At 43.2% G+C, this 18,363-nt stretch overlaps 1 protein-coding gene across 1 annotated transcript in view; it reads right to left on the reverse strand.

Annotated features, from left to right (window-relative positions):
• Nucleotides 1–18,363, reverse strand: part of VAV2 (vav guanine nucleotide exchange factor 2) — an 805,614-nt gene that overhangs the window by 64,068 nt on the left and 723,183 nt on the right. The window contains exons 12-14 of the mRNA XM_085612602.1: nt 9,507–9,593; nt 8,828–8,913; nt 7,728–7,860 (exon numbers count right to left, since the gene is read on the reverse strand). Coding sequence (XP_085468728.1) covers nt 7,728–7,860; nt 8,828–8,913; nt 9,507–9,593 — 306 coding nt within the window. The remainder of the gene's footprint in view (nt 1–7,727; nt 7,861–8,827; nt 8,914–9,506; nt 9,594–18,363) is intronic.

Below are 18,363 nucleotides of genomic sequence, written 5' to 3' on the forward strand. Positions count from 1 at the left end.
TGTGTTCACTACACTCCGAAGATGCTGTAGCCTGGAAACGGACGGATGCAGGACAAACCACAGGAAAATTGCTGCTACACTCCAGATTCCAATTTGCATATGGGCCAGGTATAAACTGGGGTGACATGGTGAGCAAAAGAATGATGGATTTAACCCAGATCTCTTGAGTGGGGGTGAATGTTTTGATTTGTTCTGCATTCCGTCCATCAATTGTGTGTCTTTTGCTTTCTCGCTGTTAGTGCGCAAGGTATGCCCAGACGTGGGTCCTGGGCTCGCTGTGCCACTGGAATCAAGCTATCCTGGCTGAAGAGGGGTGAAACCCCGAAACCGGTCCTAGGACGCTTGTTTTCGGTCCAGGGAGGACCTGGCTTGGCAGTTCAGGCTGGACTGTTCCCATGAGACACAGGGTCAAGACTGGTAACTAATTTACATTTGCTGCCAATGAGAAAGCCACCCATTCGCAGCAGGGAATTCCTGCCACACAGCACAGGATGAAAGGTTAGTGTTTAAAGCCTAGCAGGCCTGAGATGAAGGTCTAGGTGTCTGAATCTTTAATTGCCTAAATATTGCTAGGGCAATGATCAAATATGCAGGCCTGGCATCTCAGTCAACCCGTGATGCTAGTTTGAGTAATGAATCCACTTACAGGAATCTGTGTTTAACCTGATGGTCACTGCTTCAAATCATGGAAAGCACACTCAGCCCTTCATCCTTCTGAGATGGATAAAATGAGCACCAGTAAGATGGGTAGCAATAAGTATGTTTTATTCTGCAGCTACATGCACTAAAGGGGATGAGAATGAAAACACTAAACCTTCAAATCATTCAAAGACATCTCCATCAACGATGTAAAGCTCATACTCATCTCTCACTAAGCCTGCTCCATGTCTGGTGTCAACACTTCCTAAAGAACGTCAACACATCTGTGAACACCCAAGGTGCAAATAAACAAAGGAGGTGGAAGCTGAACCCTTCAGCACCCAAAAGGTTGATGGCAACAAACACTCAGTACACAGATAGGAAAGAAAATGGAAGAAAAACAACCCACAAAGGTTTCATGATGACTAAAGTCACACTGGATAACACACCAACAAATTGTCACACCAGACAAACATGAGCACTATTCCTGCACCATCAATGAAGCTGCCAACAGAAGCAGAATGTTCTTAGACTATCAAACACTGCATGGACCCTTGCCTGTTCTTCACATCCGACACTCCACGGACAAGAGGAATTCCAAGCACCTCTTCTTCAATGAAAATATACACAAGACCCCCAGCCACACTTTGAAGCTTCTAAAGAGATAGATTTACACAGTAGCGGCTCCCCCCCTGCCAGCCTCAAATAAAAATAAAAATAAACGATAATAAAACTTGTTTATAATCGTTTTATTTTTCTTTCATTTCATGAGGCTTGGAGGCGAGTCCATTGCGGGGCAAGTCAGGAGGGGGAGTGTGAGCACTACCTTCAGTGCGCATGTGGGTTTGGCTGGCCATCTAAGGCCGGCCAAACCCACGTGCTCAGTGAAGCTGTCTCCAGCCCAGCTATATTGCTGGGCTGGAGAGAGAGGGCAAGCAGAGGCTTCCAGTCTCCCTGAGAGTGCAAATCCTCGGCGCTCAGGACAATCCTGACGCTGCTCTCATGCATGAGAGCAGCGTCAGGATTGGCCGCAGTGGAGCCTGGGAGCCACTGCCTGCAGCGAGGAAGAAGCAAAAGAGGGGCGTTTCGGCAAGCGCGAAGCAGCAGGTAAGTTCTTTTTTTTCTTTTTTTTTTTTACTGTTTTCTTTGCCTCTCCCGTCCCAGTCCCCTCCCTCACTCCGCCATTCCGACTGCACAACAGCCGCTACTGCATTTACAACATTCTTCTCTGCCTCTACAACATAGCCAGTTGACACCAGTTTGTTCATACGGGCACCTCTAGATACCAGAAGATCCTTCCAGTGTCTCAGCACACCCGCAGCCAGGACACTATCAGACTGGAGAAGAAGGAAGCAATATGGCTACAGGCCTCCCCCAACTATTCACCCAGGATCTGGACTAACATTTTTTGTACCCACCATGACTGCTCAAACCCACACACTGACTGGAAACACAAGTTTGAGTAGAGAGGCAGGAAAAAATTGATTGGTCGCCTATTGGAGGCTTCAATTGGAGTACTATATGCAGAGGAGAGCGCTAAATTCCCAGAAGGATAACAACGGGTTAAATAGAGTGTAAGAAACTACAATGGGGTCTAGAGTCAACAACCAGAGCTTTGCAGAAAGGCATGGGATTTTAAACATTCAGACCCCCGAAAGCCTGGAGGATAAAACAGAGATAGTCCATTCTTAACACAAGAAACATTCTCATACAGGTAAGACACGGGAGAAGCAGGGAAAAGTATTTTTGGAACAACAACCATATATCAGAATTCTTACACAGAAAGGCTGGGTTTAGAAATACTCATTATAAAAGAAACCCAGGAGACACATTGGGCAGAATGTTTGTCAAAAATAGGTAGCCAAACTGGCAGATTTGGCGGTCATAATTCTAAAGAATAATTGTAAATTTCGAATGTCTTTCGGCGCAGTTTGCAATAATAAGGCAATAATAACCTGGTCTTATTCTCCAGCATCAATTAGGGACTTTTCCTGCACTGTGCAGCCGTGACACTAACAGGCACCTCACTGAGAGAGCCATCTGCACCCTGAGATGCACACTCAAACACCGTCATGCCCCAATAACCCTGCCTAATAGATACAAATAGAAAAGTCCCTGGAACAAATGTGCTTAAGCATTTTTTTGTTTACACTAAAAATAGTCAGATATTGGAGACTGCATAGAAGCAGGATGCGCATTGCACAGGCAGTAATTACAGCCTTGCACGCGCCAGTTCACTTGTCCTCAGAACAGGACCCTCCTTCTGAGATGATTACTTACAAGGGGGGGCGGGGGGTAATATTAGGGTTCCCTAGTTCGACCAGTGTCACTACAGTTAGAGCCACCGTGAGTTTAGCCTGGAATGGGGAATAACAACGGGCCCCAGGAAATTATTAGGCTCTCTACTGCATGTTTTATCCAGATTCTGTGTCCTTTTTTGCTCACATTTTCAGTCAGCTTAGAGCACCCAGTAACACCTCTAATTGTGAGTGGTAAATCATGCAAGGTTACCACTCCACGCAACTCAGAAATGAGGGCCATATGGTTACCAGATAACTCATGCCACAGGGATACAACATTGCAGGTCTGTGCTTTCCTTTTCAAATCAAGTGTTTTCCATTGTGTCAGCCCAAATGCTTGAAACGAGCTAATCCCACACTACAACTCCCAGAAACCCTTGATTAGTTATATTAAAGGCTGGAACTGAGAACCAAGTGCCCATGTCACAGCCATCAGGCCCTCTTCCTCCAACAATATACTTGAATCTTCAGAGCCCAGGAAGAGACTTTTGGTCGAATGTTACCCTTTGCTAAGTGCTAACCATCTAATATGTTGGACAGGAAAACAAGCATTGACCAAACATATACTAACAAGTGATAGGATCTAAACCAGTGGTTCTAGCTGGGTGCGGCAGCCAACATAGACAATGAAGGGGCACAGCGTTTAAAATAGAAAGGGCCAAGCCACAAGCAGCAGTAATTGTCTTTCGAAAGCACAAGATTTCACACCCATGTAATCCAGAATTTGCATTGTTGTTAGTGTCAGCTATTATTTAAATCCTAGATTAATAAGAGCATTCCCTCCCGCCCCCCCTTCAAGACGTAATCCTCACAGGATTTAAGACAAAAAGTAATGTTGTACAAATACTTGTAATCCTAATTTTTGCCCCTGATCATCTTAAAGTCTGCAGTCGAACAGACTTTTAGATTCAGAAACATCACAGTTGTTACACAATGCATAATGCAGTGGATCTGCGATATTAAGAAACACAGTCAACTTATTGTGCCTGAAAAGGGGTGTGGGGTTAGAAAGTCTAAGCGGTAGGGTAGAGAAAACAGTCTACCACAGTGATACTCAAAGTACGACCCAGGGGCTGCATGCAGCACTCCTGACCTTTACATGCGGTCCCCTGGTCAACCAATCAATAACTGATCTTATAAAGAGCAACTACTCACCTGTGAGGGTCTGGAGGCGCTGAGTGGGGGGGTCTCTGGCTCTGTCAAAGAGCCAGGTCTTGAGGACTTTTCTGAATTGCGGCCGCAATGGCGATTGCCCGAGGTCCAGAGGCGGAGGAAGATCTTCCTCCAGCTGTGGTCTTGCGGATCCGTGTGATGATGACCAGGGCCAGTTGGGCGGGGCAAAGATGTCTGGCAGGAGTGTAGAAGGAGAGGTGGTGGTTGAGGTAAGCAGGTCCAGCGTTGTGGAGGGCCTTATTGGCATGGGTGAGAAGCTAGAAGTTGGTTCTATTGTTGACCGGTAGCCAGTGAAGGTCCTTCAGGTGGCCAGTGATGTGGTTGCGGCATGGGATGTTCAAGATGAGTCTGACGGAGGTGTTCTGGATGGTATGCAGTTTTTTTTAAAGTTTCTGGGTAGTGCTGCTGTAGTCAAGTCTACTTGTGGCATTGGTAACCGTTTTCCTGGACTTGGTGGGGATCCTCTTGAGGATCTTTCAAAGTAGGCAGAGCGAGTGGAAGCCGGAGGACGAAACAGCATTAATTTGGCGGTTCATAGAGGGCGAGGAGTCCAGGATGATGCTGAGGTTCTGTGCGTGGTCCGTGGGTGTGGGAGGGATTCTGAGCACTGCGTTCCACCAACAGTCATCCCAGGCGGAGGGGGAGGAGACCAGGATGAGGACTTTGGTCTTGTCTGAGTTAAGCTTGAGACAGCTGTCCTTCATCCAGGTGGTGACTGCCTTCATTCCGCTGTGGAAGTTCCTCTTGGTGGCTGTGGGTTTGTCTGTGAGGGAGGGAATGAGCTGGGTGTCGTCGGCGTAGGAGACGATGTTGATTCCGTGGCTTCTGACGATGGCTGCAAGCGGGGCCATGTAGATGTTGAAGAGGGTGGGGCTCATGGAAGATCCCTAAGGCACTCAGCTGATCTCTATGGGTTTTGAGTTGAACGGTGGAAGTCTGACTGTATGCGTTCGGCCAGTGAGGCAGGAGCAGATCCATTCTAGGGCTTTGTCATGGATGCCTGCATCGTGGAGTCTTGCACAGTGGGTGTGGGGGTCAACAGCAGCACTGGGCTGCTCTTAACTCAACAGGGCACTACACCAACATTGAGAAAGAAGTTAAATTACAGAGAAGGCTTTATTTAAAGGTTGACGTTAAAGAAAGGAAGTAACTAAGTTAACCTGCACAGCTTAACTTTAGAAACCCCTTTATTTTACAAGGCATCTTGCAGCAAAAGAGTAAAAATATGATAGGGTCTCTTCAAAATTCAGAAATTGTATTTCTTTAACATCCAGAACTGTTTCACCTTAATATATCTCATCATATGAGTGCACTGAGAAGTAAATGTTTAAAAGCGATAGTTTTCAAACATGAATTTACAAATATTCATTCTTCACCCCATCCTGACAACGTCAATAGTGATCTAAGATGCAAGTCAGTTGTTAAGTGCATTCTTTCGGCTGGGTTCCTAATATACATCAACAACATTATAGTTAGAGCTCCCGGTTTTATGGTATTTATTTTTTAAACATTTCCGTCTGTATTTATACATATTTATTTTTTGCCATCTTATTGGTATTTATCCATATTTATTTCGTACTTTGCAAATATATGGAGTATTAAAATGGTATATTTCCACATTTGTTTAACTGATAAACATGCACTCATACTTCGCTGCCTGTCGCGTTTGAACAAATTAAGCAGCCAAATGTGGCAGGACACTACACCTACAGGTAAATATCAGCATTATAATGCAAATTATATGTTAACATATGCCTGCATTTATGGAAATATCAACCAATTTTTAACTTCCTATGCTGTCTATCTGCTCAGCTGTTTTCATGGAAATTGCGAAAAACAGCATGGAGGGTCGCCAAAAAGAAGCAAAATTTTTTTATTTTTTCCTGCTTTTAAAAATAAATATAGACAGGAAACGCATTGTTTTCTGTCTGTATTTATATGTAAAAATCAGTAAAAACGGAAAAGTGGGAGCCTTAATTACAGTTTATTAAATCAAATACGGGAGAAGGTTTCGTACAATACACATCCTAAAGTCATGGAGTTCAAATTCCTTTTATATGTGATTAAGCCCAGGTTTTTTTTTGTTTTCACATTATGCAATTCACCCACTAAATGTATAGCTTTTGCTTCCTCTACACCCACCTTACCGGTACCACTCAAGAACTCCCCCGCTCCTGGGTGCCACCTGGCTGGCATCTATGCAGCCCTCGGTCACATCACAGACAAACCATTTCGGCCCCGGGAACATCTTTATGAGAACCCAATGTCTAGCATCTAATGAGGTCATGAAACTCCAGAATCACTCCCTCTGCCATCTGTTGTCCATGTAGTCTATGTATGCCATCAAAGCAGAAATACTATTAATGAGGCATCATGCAGGCACACCTGCAAGCCATTGTAACTGAAAATGTAGCAATGGCTTTGCATAGATTCCTGAAGATGTGGGATACCCACAATTTCCAAAAGAGGTAAAAAGCAAACGCTAAAAAATCTTAGAGTAGAGTAATATTCGGGTGGGTGAATACACTGAGAAGAAGAAAAAAAGAACCAAAAGTTATACCTGAATATCGTAAGCCAATACAGCCATTGAAACAAATTGATCATGAGAATGTTATGGTCTCCATTGCGTCGAAGGCCACAAAACATTTAGGCCCACCCTGTAAATAAAGATGTTCTTCCCAAAGACGACCATGGCTGTCTCCACTCCATGACAGGACCATGTATAAGAAAGGAGCATCCAGATAAAGCAAACACCACACACACATATAACCTGCACAGAGAACTCCAATTTAGCTTCATAAAATACCTAAAACACCAACTTTTCAACAATTAATGAGAGCGCCACACCACAATGGAACATCCACTATTCAACTAATAGTATGAGACATTCAACGCTATGCATACGGGTTTGAAGGTTATACCAACACCAGAAATACAAAGCTCTCAAAGTAGGGCAACATTTACAATAGAGCAATAATGTCCTACTTCTAACAGAGCAGGGGACCAGTTTCTTGAGAAGAAGCGTGAGTGGTGGATTGTCTCAGTAAGGATGACAACGGGCGCTAATGACAAAATGATAAGGACAGCGGCAGACTCTGCAGTCAAACTGGCATCCCCTGGGACATGGGTACGCGCAAACATTTGACAAGGGGCCACAAACTACGGTCTGTGGTGGGACCGAGGGCGGCACTGATGCTAGTAGGGTGGCGGTGGGGATCTGGGTGGGTCAAGGATTGTGTAAGGAGGTCTAAATAAGTGGACAGGCATTGTTTTGCAGGTCAACAAATACTTGCCCGTTTCTTTAAGATTTTTATCTAAATATTAGTGCTCAACAACTAAACAGCAGCTCGTGCTGCTGTTCACCAGGGGGACCACGTGTAAAGGTCAAGAGAGCCACAAGCGGCCCCCGGGCCGTGCTTTGTGTATCACTGACCTGGGACATCGGTCAGCCAATGCTGCAGCAGAACATTTAGGATAGAACTGTGCCTATCTTGTACATTCAGCAGTATTGCGTTTACTGCAATGGTCTATTTCTGCTTGACCGATGCAATTCTTGCTTGCATTGGTCAAGCAGATGATTGAAGTGCAGCAAAAGAGATGATTTTGTCCACCTACCTTTTTGATGTCCTTGTTGGTCATGGGATCGTCCGTCATTTTATGGTAGAGCAATTCAATGATCTCCTTCAGTTCGTAATTGTAGCCTCTCCTTTTGCAGACAATCACCACTTTATCAAACAAAAATAAATACCTGAAACAAAAAGACTTCAGTGAGTGTCTCCCCATTCAAAAACATCAGGCCATTGTACTTCAATGAGTCCCACCAGAAACCACCATTCCCCCCTTTCATGTACACATCAAAAAAGCCTCATCTTGTAAAAACAATTCTCACTACAAGGAGCAGTTAAAAGACCAAAAGTGAAGCACCTCTTACTGCACGGTTTCAACAGATCTTGGGCTGAGTCATCTCAAAATACAAGACACTAAACTCTCCCCTGTATACATGTAATCCTCTCTTCCTCCCTGAACAGACTCATTAAAACCATATATATATTTGGCATTGTGCCAAGAATGATGATTTTGAAAAGAAACAACCGCAAAGCATTTTCAGGTAGTGTGAATTTGTATTTTATAACAAACCGGGCTCGGTTCCGAAGACGACGAGACGAAGCAATGGCTCAGTGGAAGGCATTAGTCGTCCAGCGCCAAGTTCACTAGGTGAGGACTGGCACCCAGAATTTTCTATGTTTTAACCCACAGATTCCTCTTACTAGAAGCAGAACGAATGGTTGCACATAATCATGGCCAGAATCTAGAAAAAACTTGAGGAAAAAGCAACAATAACTCAGGTTCCTTCGTGTAATTCCCCATTCTGGCTGTTCAGACTAGCAATTGCATGGTACAGTGGCAGGAATACGGGTAATTCTGGCCCCGATATTCCTGTGTCCCCAGCACCTTCCAATTTGGAATCAGACACTGATCTTTCAATGAAATCATTTGCCATGTTCACCCTCTTATGTCCTTCTAATTCTAAGGTAAGTACAATCCACACTATAAACAAAACTGTCTTCCTCAAAATAAATCACATTACAAAATTATCATTTAAGGATGAGCTTCTGATGGTGGCATCATTCTAGCCACGCCCAAAGAGTGCACACCTATTTATAATCGCTCACTGCGCCTCACATGCACACTTTTACTCCCTCCCACATACCCACCTATCCTGCTTGGTGTGGTTTACAATAGAGCGAACTTTCAGTTCCCCGTCAATCATCGGCCGGCCAAATTCTTCCAACTTCACTTGCTGTGGACAATGAAGAAAAAGTCATGTTTTATCATTTTTAATCACAAAGAGCCAAGTGAGAATTAAACTCCCATAACATACATAACTGTAGTGTAAAGTTACGTGAAGAAAATGAGAGAAAGAACCGCATTAAGAGTCAGGCAGACATACAGAGCAATTTGGCAAAGAAAAGTGCCAAAAACATGCATAAGAGATTCAAAAGACCAGCTACAGGCAATAAAATAAGAATCAAACGAGGCAAGTGCTTGGTGAGCAACCTCAAGTGAAGCAAACTAGTGACATTCGAGTGGGAGACAAGAGCTGCAAGAAACAGAAGAGAATAAGAATAGGTGAAATGGGGAAGGTTTCGGAAACAGAATGAATTCCATAAGAGATGAAGATGCACACAGAGAAACTGCAGGATGGCAGAGGAAGAGACCACCAATGCATAACAAGAGGCAGAGAACTAGAAAGATATCATGATCAATTTGAAGCTACTGGAGTCATTTACTTCTCAATGGCAGTTTCTTAAAGTAAAGACCAGGACAAGTCTTTTAGGCTGAGGCTAATACAGCCTGCTCTAAGGCAACCACCAACCACCTCGTGAAACTTACCAAGTTATCTATCGAACTCTGAAAATCACTGATTTTCTTTAATGTTTCCTTGTCCCTTTTAACTTCATTTATATACATGGACAAATCCTGCAAAGAAAACAAAAGCAACTTAAACAAATAGCAATGGAAGTTTAAAGATACGAAAAAGTGACGACAACTGACGAGCTTAAGTGTAGACTTAAAATAAAGATGTCCTGATACATCATAACCAGGGTACCCATCTAGCAGCACATATAGACACAGTTCCTGAACTGTCACTGTAGCTCAGGGATGAAGCAAGCACATGGCATGGAATGTAGACATTTTCAGTGTCTGCATTAATTATTGAATTTATCTGTCGATCTGCTAATTTCATGCAAAACTTGCAGTATGCTTTCCCAAAAAAAAAAACTTGAAAGCTTAGTTTGTGCTGATGGTTGCTTTTTCCAGGACCCCAGGCTCGTGCTGCAGTATTCATTTACAAATGTTAAAGCAAAGGTGCCCTTTTTATTATTAACAAAGCAGCTAGCACTGATAATACCACTAAATGACGTCAGATGCTGGATATGTCGTTCTTTTTCCCAGCTAGACTTTTCTTGTTTTGATTTTAAAAGAGGTCATTGTCGCATTAAAGCCCCAGCTTCATTTTGATGACCCCAGCCCCACAACAATGGGCCTGTAATTAGTCATATAAAACGCAGTACCATGATCAGCAATGCATTGATTAACTAAAGCAATACTAGCTGATCCATAATCATCAGTACAGTCACTTGCCATGCACAGATAAGACAAAGAACTGGTAGCCCACTTTGTTTCAGCATCAATCAGTGGTATATAATGAAAGCAGACCAATGGCAGCCTATGATGGTTAACGTGCAATGTTTAGTGTCTATGAAAAGTGGCTTGCAATGATCAGCTGCGACTCCCGGAGTCTGAAAATGTAACGATTATAAGGATGAGTCAAAAAATATTGACCAAGTGGAGGATGATTGACCGCCAATGATCATCCTTTTGGCAAGATTTTGTCCAATGAAAACCCCACGAAAATTCAACCCAGAACGACGAACCCCGGAACAAGCAGCCCTTCAAACAATACACCCGGCACCGATGAGCCCCGACATTGAGCGCCCCAACCTCCAACCGCCCCTCTCAGAGAGCCTTCCAACACTCACTGCTTTTGCCAGCATTACTCGTGTCATACCTGCCGAACAACGACTAGGCCTTTATTGATTAGCTACATTGGGAACAAGCATCATTCACGCGTCACTCAACCTCACGCTGCTCCGGCACATGGCGATTCGTTGACGTCTACCAAACACTGGAACAGCCATGCACTGATTATCTCAGAGCCATCCGAACCTTGTGGGTCTGTTGCAGCAATGACTTGGTTCAATTATATTAATAGGTGTAATTGTTATTCTAATAACCTATGCATTTCAAGGTACATAAAAAAGTAAATATTGTCCGGTTCGTGGATCTGCAGGTCTCAGGTGGCACCGCACACATTCACTATCAGCATAAAGAAATATTTCCGACTTTGCAAACGGGTTGCCCGAACACCAAGAGAGAACGAAAAGGGCGGGAAAATAAAATGCTCACACCTCCCTTATCCTGGTTGTCGTTGAGATGAGCAACCATCTGCCGATTTCATCTCCTCCTTGAATGCTACAGAATCCTTTGCACTGCAGATGTTCACATGAACGAAGAAGTTCTCTCCCTAGACACGAGGGGGCAGTATACTGCAATCCATGGGAAATGAAAACTATTTTCAATCGCATGGGGAGCCTGGAAAGTTTATTCATCAGTTATGTTCTTGCACACATTCTGATGTAGTATAGCACTGACCTGAAATCGTATGTTTACAGAACACACGCGAGGCCCGCCAGACACGTGAGGCAAACATCTGGCCAATGACTGTAGACGCGCGTGTCACGCGACACGTAATTTTTCACATTGAACTGCTGCTCATGCACTTTTTTGAACACCTACGTGAGCACCTTTTTCTTTCAACAGTATATTTAGCAGTTCTGTGAGTTAGCTTTCAGCAGTATTACTCAGCAGTATATTTAGCAGTTCTGTTGTGTTATCTTTCAGCAGTATTACCCAGCAGTATGTTTACCAGTTCTGTTGTATTATCTTCCAGTAGTATTACCCAGCAGTATGTTTACCAGTTCTGTTGTATTATCTTCCAGTAGTATTACCCAGCAGTATATTTATTATTTATCATCGCTATTTATTATCTTTCAGCAGCATTCCCCAGCAGTATATCTAGCAGTTCTGTTATATTATCTCCCAGCAGTATTACCCAGGATAAATTTAAAAGTTCTGTTGTATTATCTTACAGCAGTATTACCCAGCAGTATATTTATCAGTTCTGCTTTATTACTGTCTTGGGTGAATTAAGTCTGCAGCAATTACAATTAAGAACTGCCACATACTTATTATGCTAATACAATGTATTTGTTTTTTGTAATAGATTACAAAGTGTTGATTTGTAAATGTCAGCGTTTCCTCCTTCTGCATAACTCTAAAATTAAGCGAACTCGTTACATACAAAAAAATGATGAAGTTTCTTTAATCAAACATTAGAACTCAAGCTGCGAGCTTGGAGTGGCTGCATATGCATTTTCGCTGCTGTTTCTTACACAGGTTTTTTTTAACTATCATGAACGTTCAACACATTGTAAAGATGCTGCAAAGCTTAAGGTAGTTATATACCGGTGGACATCGGTGATCACAAGTGATGTCGGAAAGAGAAACAACTTGAAAAGAGCAGACGTGCTATGAATTAGCCATGAGTCTTTGAAGCCAGAGGTTCAAAACTGAAGGGAAAAATGTAAAAAGTTTGGATAACTAAATGTTTAAAATGTTTTAGATCAAAATGTTTTTAATAAAAATTACAATCTAAAATAGGTAAGTGCAAAGAGTCATGCTGACAGAAATAATTGGTTAATAGAGAGTTTGGTTAAGCTAGGGAAAGAGTAAAGATAGTACATACGCCAGGGCTAGATGAGACATAGGGATAGTTTGGCAAGAAGTGAAATTTCGCTATTAAAATTGGGACAAGGACAAAGGATTGAGAATGAGTAATGTTGTGTAGTTCCTATAAAACCTATACAGGATCTACGCGTTCAGACAGCACACACTGTAGGATTGGCGTCAGACTGATTCTGAAGACCCCCACCGGGTATGTTGCCTTTTTGTATCAGCTAGCTGACAGTGCCACTAGAATCTCCTCTTACCGAGGATAGTTCTTGGCAACCATCGAACATGACAACACTGATCCCTCAGAACCGTGGAAACAATATACTACTTTTCGCTCAGTCATTCGTGCTTACTTAGTCTGTCTTAGAGAGATACACAGAATAAACAGGCTGGGCGTTCTTAATAAGTATTTATTTAACAGTTGTTATTTTGGTGTAAAATAGATGAGCTGCAACAACCGTTAGACAGTAACAGATATAAATGATTAAAAGCACTATGAAAGTAAAGGGATGATCGAGTTCTACCATCTTGTGATAATCATGAATACATACGAGAATATAAAATATATGTCAATAAAAGATGCATACTCCTACAATGCCTCCCTAACTAGATATACCTCAGTGTACCTAGCATGTGTGTAGGTGTTAAGCCAAGAATCCCTCCAGGATAAAGTCAAACCCATTACCTGAAGTGAGAGACTGTGGGACCCCGTCTTGGTCTCGGGTTGGACACCCCGCAAGGGATGTTGGACCACTGCGAGCTGGAGTGTCTGCACGCAGGAACCTCAGAGTCTCGCGTCAAGTGTGTCGGCCGGGTAGTCCTGGTCTCCTCTGTCTATCTTAGCAAGATGTGAAGTATATATACCCATAGGTCTCCCCAGGGGTCCTACCTCGCTGTATTACTGTGTCGGCCTAAGGATGACGTCGGGCATGAACTTTATACATAGATATTATTCAGGAGATGGTAGTCCTGTTGTGCTTCCAAGAATCCTCATGCATAATGTATGTGATTTTGGAACTAGGGAAAAACCCGCGTTCTGAATGCAGTGTCATATCTAGGTAAAAGGTCAGTCCCTGTAAACCGCTATAGGTGTAATGTAGGGAAGAATATAGGTGAAGGGCTATGAAGTTACCTAGGTCTATATCAGGGTACCTATATGGAATATAACAGTAAGTGAAGGGGTTAGAGAGATATACAGCATGGCAGAAGCAATGCGGTGTTAAATTTAGGGATTTAATGGTCAAAAACTATATCTTTTTTAAATGAGTAGAAATTCTAATTTAATATTTCAAGCTAAATGTATATTGCATTTAAAACATATTTTAACATAATGTTTTCCAAATAAAATTTCTAACCGTGTAAGTTCGAAAATATATAAGTTGGAAAACTTCAGTCTAGAAAATGTTGCTTTGCCTCTCCGGATCTTTACCCCATTCACACTCAAATTATACTTTACATCTTGATTTGGGGTTACCTTACTTGCTTGATTCCATCAGATTGGCCCCAATCCAGCTGTGGCTTTCCATCTGGCGTAGGTCCACGGTCAACTTAACGCAACGTATAATCATCAGCTGCCTGAAGGTGGACCACTACAGCAGGGTGGGTGGCTCAGTTATGTAGAGGCTGAATTGAACGCAATTGGGCAGGGAAATCTATTCCGGGACCCCTCGCTGTATAGGAACGTCTCGAAGAAGCAAATCATTGAGTCGTATCTTCAAAGGGCTAACTTTCTTCGGAGGGAATAAAATTACAAACAACGGGCGGGAAATTGTATATGATCCTATCCCCCAAGATTGAGTGATGGATTCTCATATCTCTCGTGTATCAGTTTCCCTCACCATAGATTTATTCTATTGTGTTTCCACCTGAATTATATCCCTCTGATGGTAGCCCATCCAGTGAGGAAGTTTAAACACTCAGATTTGCCCCCCTGCCCCTGTGACAATCACTCACCCCAGTCGGACTTACATATAGTGTTATTCTGCAAGTTTTATCATACTGAAAGGAGAGCTTTAATCCTCCCGATTTTAAGGCGTCACAACTTCACTCAATGCAGGGTGGCATGGTATTTTCTAAAGGCACTTCATGACCCCTTTGTTTGCTTCTCTGCAGCATGTTTTTTGTGTGCATGCTTGAGAAGGAGGAAGAACTGGGATCCCCTGATTTAAATCGCTGTAATAACTGGGAAAAATTGATTGTATTTGAATGTTGGGGGCCTTAGTTACCGGAATTGTTTAAAGTGCACGGCTGCTCCCATATATATTTTTAAATAATATTTTTTACTGGCAGAGCCTACTTTTGAAATTAAAGATCCTGTAATGATTTTAAAGGTTCTAAACTGTGGTTTGTATGGACCTTTTTATAATACTGTGTTATGGTTTATATGATGAATTGATGCTTTTATGATCTGTTTTAGAAAGAGATCGTATACAGAGATTGTTGAAAGAAAAAAAAAAAAGTTGGAAAACTTTGTCTAGAAAATGTTGCTTTGCCTCTCCGGAGGAGAAGACATGTTTTCAAACATTTTCAAATCGTGACTTCAAAAAATGTCTTAACTCTGTGCGTTATGCTTCAGTTTGTCCGGTGAACCATGCCTCGCAAATTTTGACAGGCCTCGTTACCATGGAGTTAAAGCCATAACAGGGGCTTATGCAGAAGTCCTGCCATTTCATCATCAAGCAATATTTTTCCCATCAATGTTTCATGCTGGATTAGTTAATATAAGAAATAAAGTATGCCCGCTGTACATTATAAGGATATTGCAAGTCACAGAGGAGCTCCATAACCATATAGAGGAACGAGGATGAAGACTGAGTTCCTATATGAGGGTATTGAACTCAGAGGTGACTTGCAATGTGATTATCATGTACTGGAGGGGAGTACTTTATCCCATATAATACATGATCACACCATCACTTTCCCACAAGGCACTTTAATTCTTAGTGCGTAGCTCTTTCATATGAAAGAAAGCATGTTTGCAAACATGAAGAATGAAAATAGAACCTCTAGCCAAAAATAAAACACAACAAAAACCTGTTGAACATATGTTTCAAAAATATATTAGAATCAGTTGAATACAAGTCTGTTTTTATTTTCTTTCCAAAAAGGTCCGGTATCTCCAACTGTGTAAGAAACATGCCAAAATATTTTAACTTTTCTATAATTATCTAAGGGGTGAAAAAAATAAACGTGTTTGTTCTGCTTGTCACTGTAAGTTAGAAAAACAGAGCAAAAGAAAGTCAATGTTTCATTTTTGTTACTTTCAACAGCTGCTTGAATTTAACATCAATAAAGATATTTGGTTGCAGGAGTGTGAGCTCCTTTAACGTGTGTAGCCAGGATTGTAAAGCTCTTTCGGATTTCCTTCTCCCGTGTTGGGATGCCCTGGGGGTAACTCGTATTATAATAATTACATTTTAGTTGCCATCCTTCGTCCCAGACCCTTAGCTCGAGATGCTGCCCTGACATGTTGGACCACATCAATTTGCATACTTCCATCTAATACAAAAATATCGAGTTGACCTGAATATATGGGTCCACTTCCGATTGTCTCAGGTCCGAACATCTGTCTGAAAAATATAATGAAACAAACACTACATGCTATTGCTTTTACAGCATCATCTGAAAGGGTGAAGGGATATTTAAATTATTCATGGTTTAGCCTCAAACGAAATTTAAGGATTGGCTCACAGAGTTTTATATTAGGTCACCTAGCGCCAAGAAGCCACTGGTGCACATGTGCGGAGGGCAATTAAAGTGACCACCCACTCCCGTGTTGTATCAGATGGAGGGGCTGGAGGATTTGCATTTTTTTGTGCTTTGCAAGCTGTCCAAAAGCAACATATGCAAAGAGAACAGATGATGGACGGAATGCTGAACAAATCCAACACCCACCCCCAGTCACAGATCTGGGTTAAATCCATTGTTTTTTTTGTACGCCACAAAATTCCAGTTTAGACTCAGCCATATGCAAATCACTCTTGACCCTGCTCTCTAGGCTCCCTGTGCTCCCGAGCCGCCATTTTGGGTGTGGCTGGGTTGACTGTCTATTCTCCCAGGCTCCTACACCTGATACCGGTTGCCTGCCTGCATAAATCAGAACGCTGGCGCAAGTGTGCAGCAGACGCGCGCCGCAGGCGCGCCTAAGGCAAGCCCGTCTGCGCCCGTCCGCGTCCCGGGAGCGCTCAGCGCCAGCCATGCTGGGAGTTTGAGGCCAGGAGATCAGATCAGAAGTAGATCATACACTCGCTCTGAACTATTAGCGCTGAAGATGACTATTTGCTGTGGAGATAGTACATGGACTGGCGTATATAGCACAGGGAGGAAGTGCCCCCTTTGCCAGTTTCGTTTGCAAGCTATTTCCTTAGCCCCTGTCTCTCACTCTGAGAAAGCCCCCCAGCTGCGGGCCGCGCTTATTAATGCCCGTTCCTTAGTCAAGCATGCCTTAGATATCCATGAACTCCTTTCTGATAGCAACTTGGATCTGTTGTTTGTTACTGAATCCTGGCTTAATGACTCTTGCACCCCAGTTATTGAGGAAGCTATTCCCTTGGGATATAAAATTGCCAGAGCTGACCGTCTAACCGGTAGAGGGGGATTGATCGCTGTAGTGCTAAGAGATACTTGGGTTTTCACTAGTGAGGTGACAGTTGGGCTGGTCAACGGGGAGGCTCTCGACTTCTTCATTGTTCTGTCTCCACACTTTACACTGGGTGGCACATTGGTCTACCGCCCCCCCCCCCCCCGGCCCGTCGAGCGCTTTTTTGAAGAGTCTGGATGACATTATTGTCCCTCGTGCTCTCCGCTTTACATACTTTCTCCTGGTGGGTGATTTTAACATCCATTTGGACTGTCCCGGGTCCCCGGGCACTAAGGAACTAATCGATCTTCTTGATCTGGCGCAACTAACTCAGTGGTTTAAAGTTCCTTCCCACTCAGGTGGCCATACGATTGACATGGTGTGTTCCAACTTTGCACTATCTATAGAGAACCCTATCCAGGTTACTTGGTCTGACCATTTTCTGGTCCATTTTTCCTGGACATTGGGGTCGCCAATGCCCCCCAGTGCCTTGGTTCAATGCAAACCTCCACCGAAAATTGAAATACCAGCCCTTTATACGGCCCTTTCACTCAACCGGTGCTTTCTAGTGACCTGGACTTGGCGGTTGATGGCTTTGCTACTTGGATTAAGCAGGGTGTCAGCTCTGTCTCTCACCCAGCAAAATCTGCCTTGCGTAAAGCTCAAAGCAACTTCTATACGGCCATTAAATTGGCTAAGAGTAGCTTCTATGCAGATTGCATTGCTAAAGCAAAAAACAATGGTAGAGAGTTCTTCTCCATTGTCAGAAGCTTTTTGTCACCTTACGCCGAACAAGCGGCCTCTCCCACATCACTTCAATGATGTGAGGAGCTTTCCTCCTACTTCATTGGGAAAATACAAGCCATCCAAGATAGTGTGATGAAGAATATTCAGGGACTTGGTGTTCCCCACCATCTGCCCTACATCCCTCCGCCCTCAGCGCCGCCTATATGCACCGGCTTTTCCCCTGCAACTGGGTCAGATATATTGACTATACTTAATACCCCTAAATCAGGCTCACCTTCTGACCCATGCCCTGCCAGAGTATTGGCAGGAGTAGCCGAGGTCGTCTACCCTGCAGTAACATCAATTATTAATCTGTCTTTGTGCACAGCGCAGGTCCCTCTGCTTTGGAAGCAGGCTAAATTATTGCCACTCCTTAAGAAGCCCTCAGATCCGTTACAAGCAGCTAACTATCGTCCCATCTCTCTTCTTCCAGCCCTGTCCAAGGTTTGTGAAAAAGTCGTCTTCCGTCAGCTGGATACTTTTATCGAAAACTCCGGCGCCCTTCATCCAGCTCAATCCGGATTTAGG

This window comes from Triturus cristatus, chromosome 1_2, assembly GCF_964204655.1.
Source record: "Triturus cristatus chromosome 1_2, aTriCri1.1, whole genome shotgun sequence".
Lineage (NCBI taxonomy): Eukaryota > Metazoa > Chordata > Amphibia > Caudata > Salamandridae > Triturus > Triturus cristatus.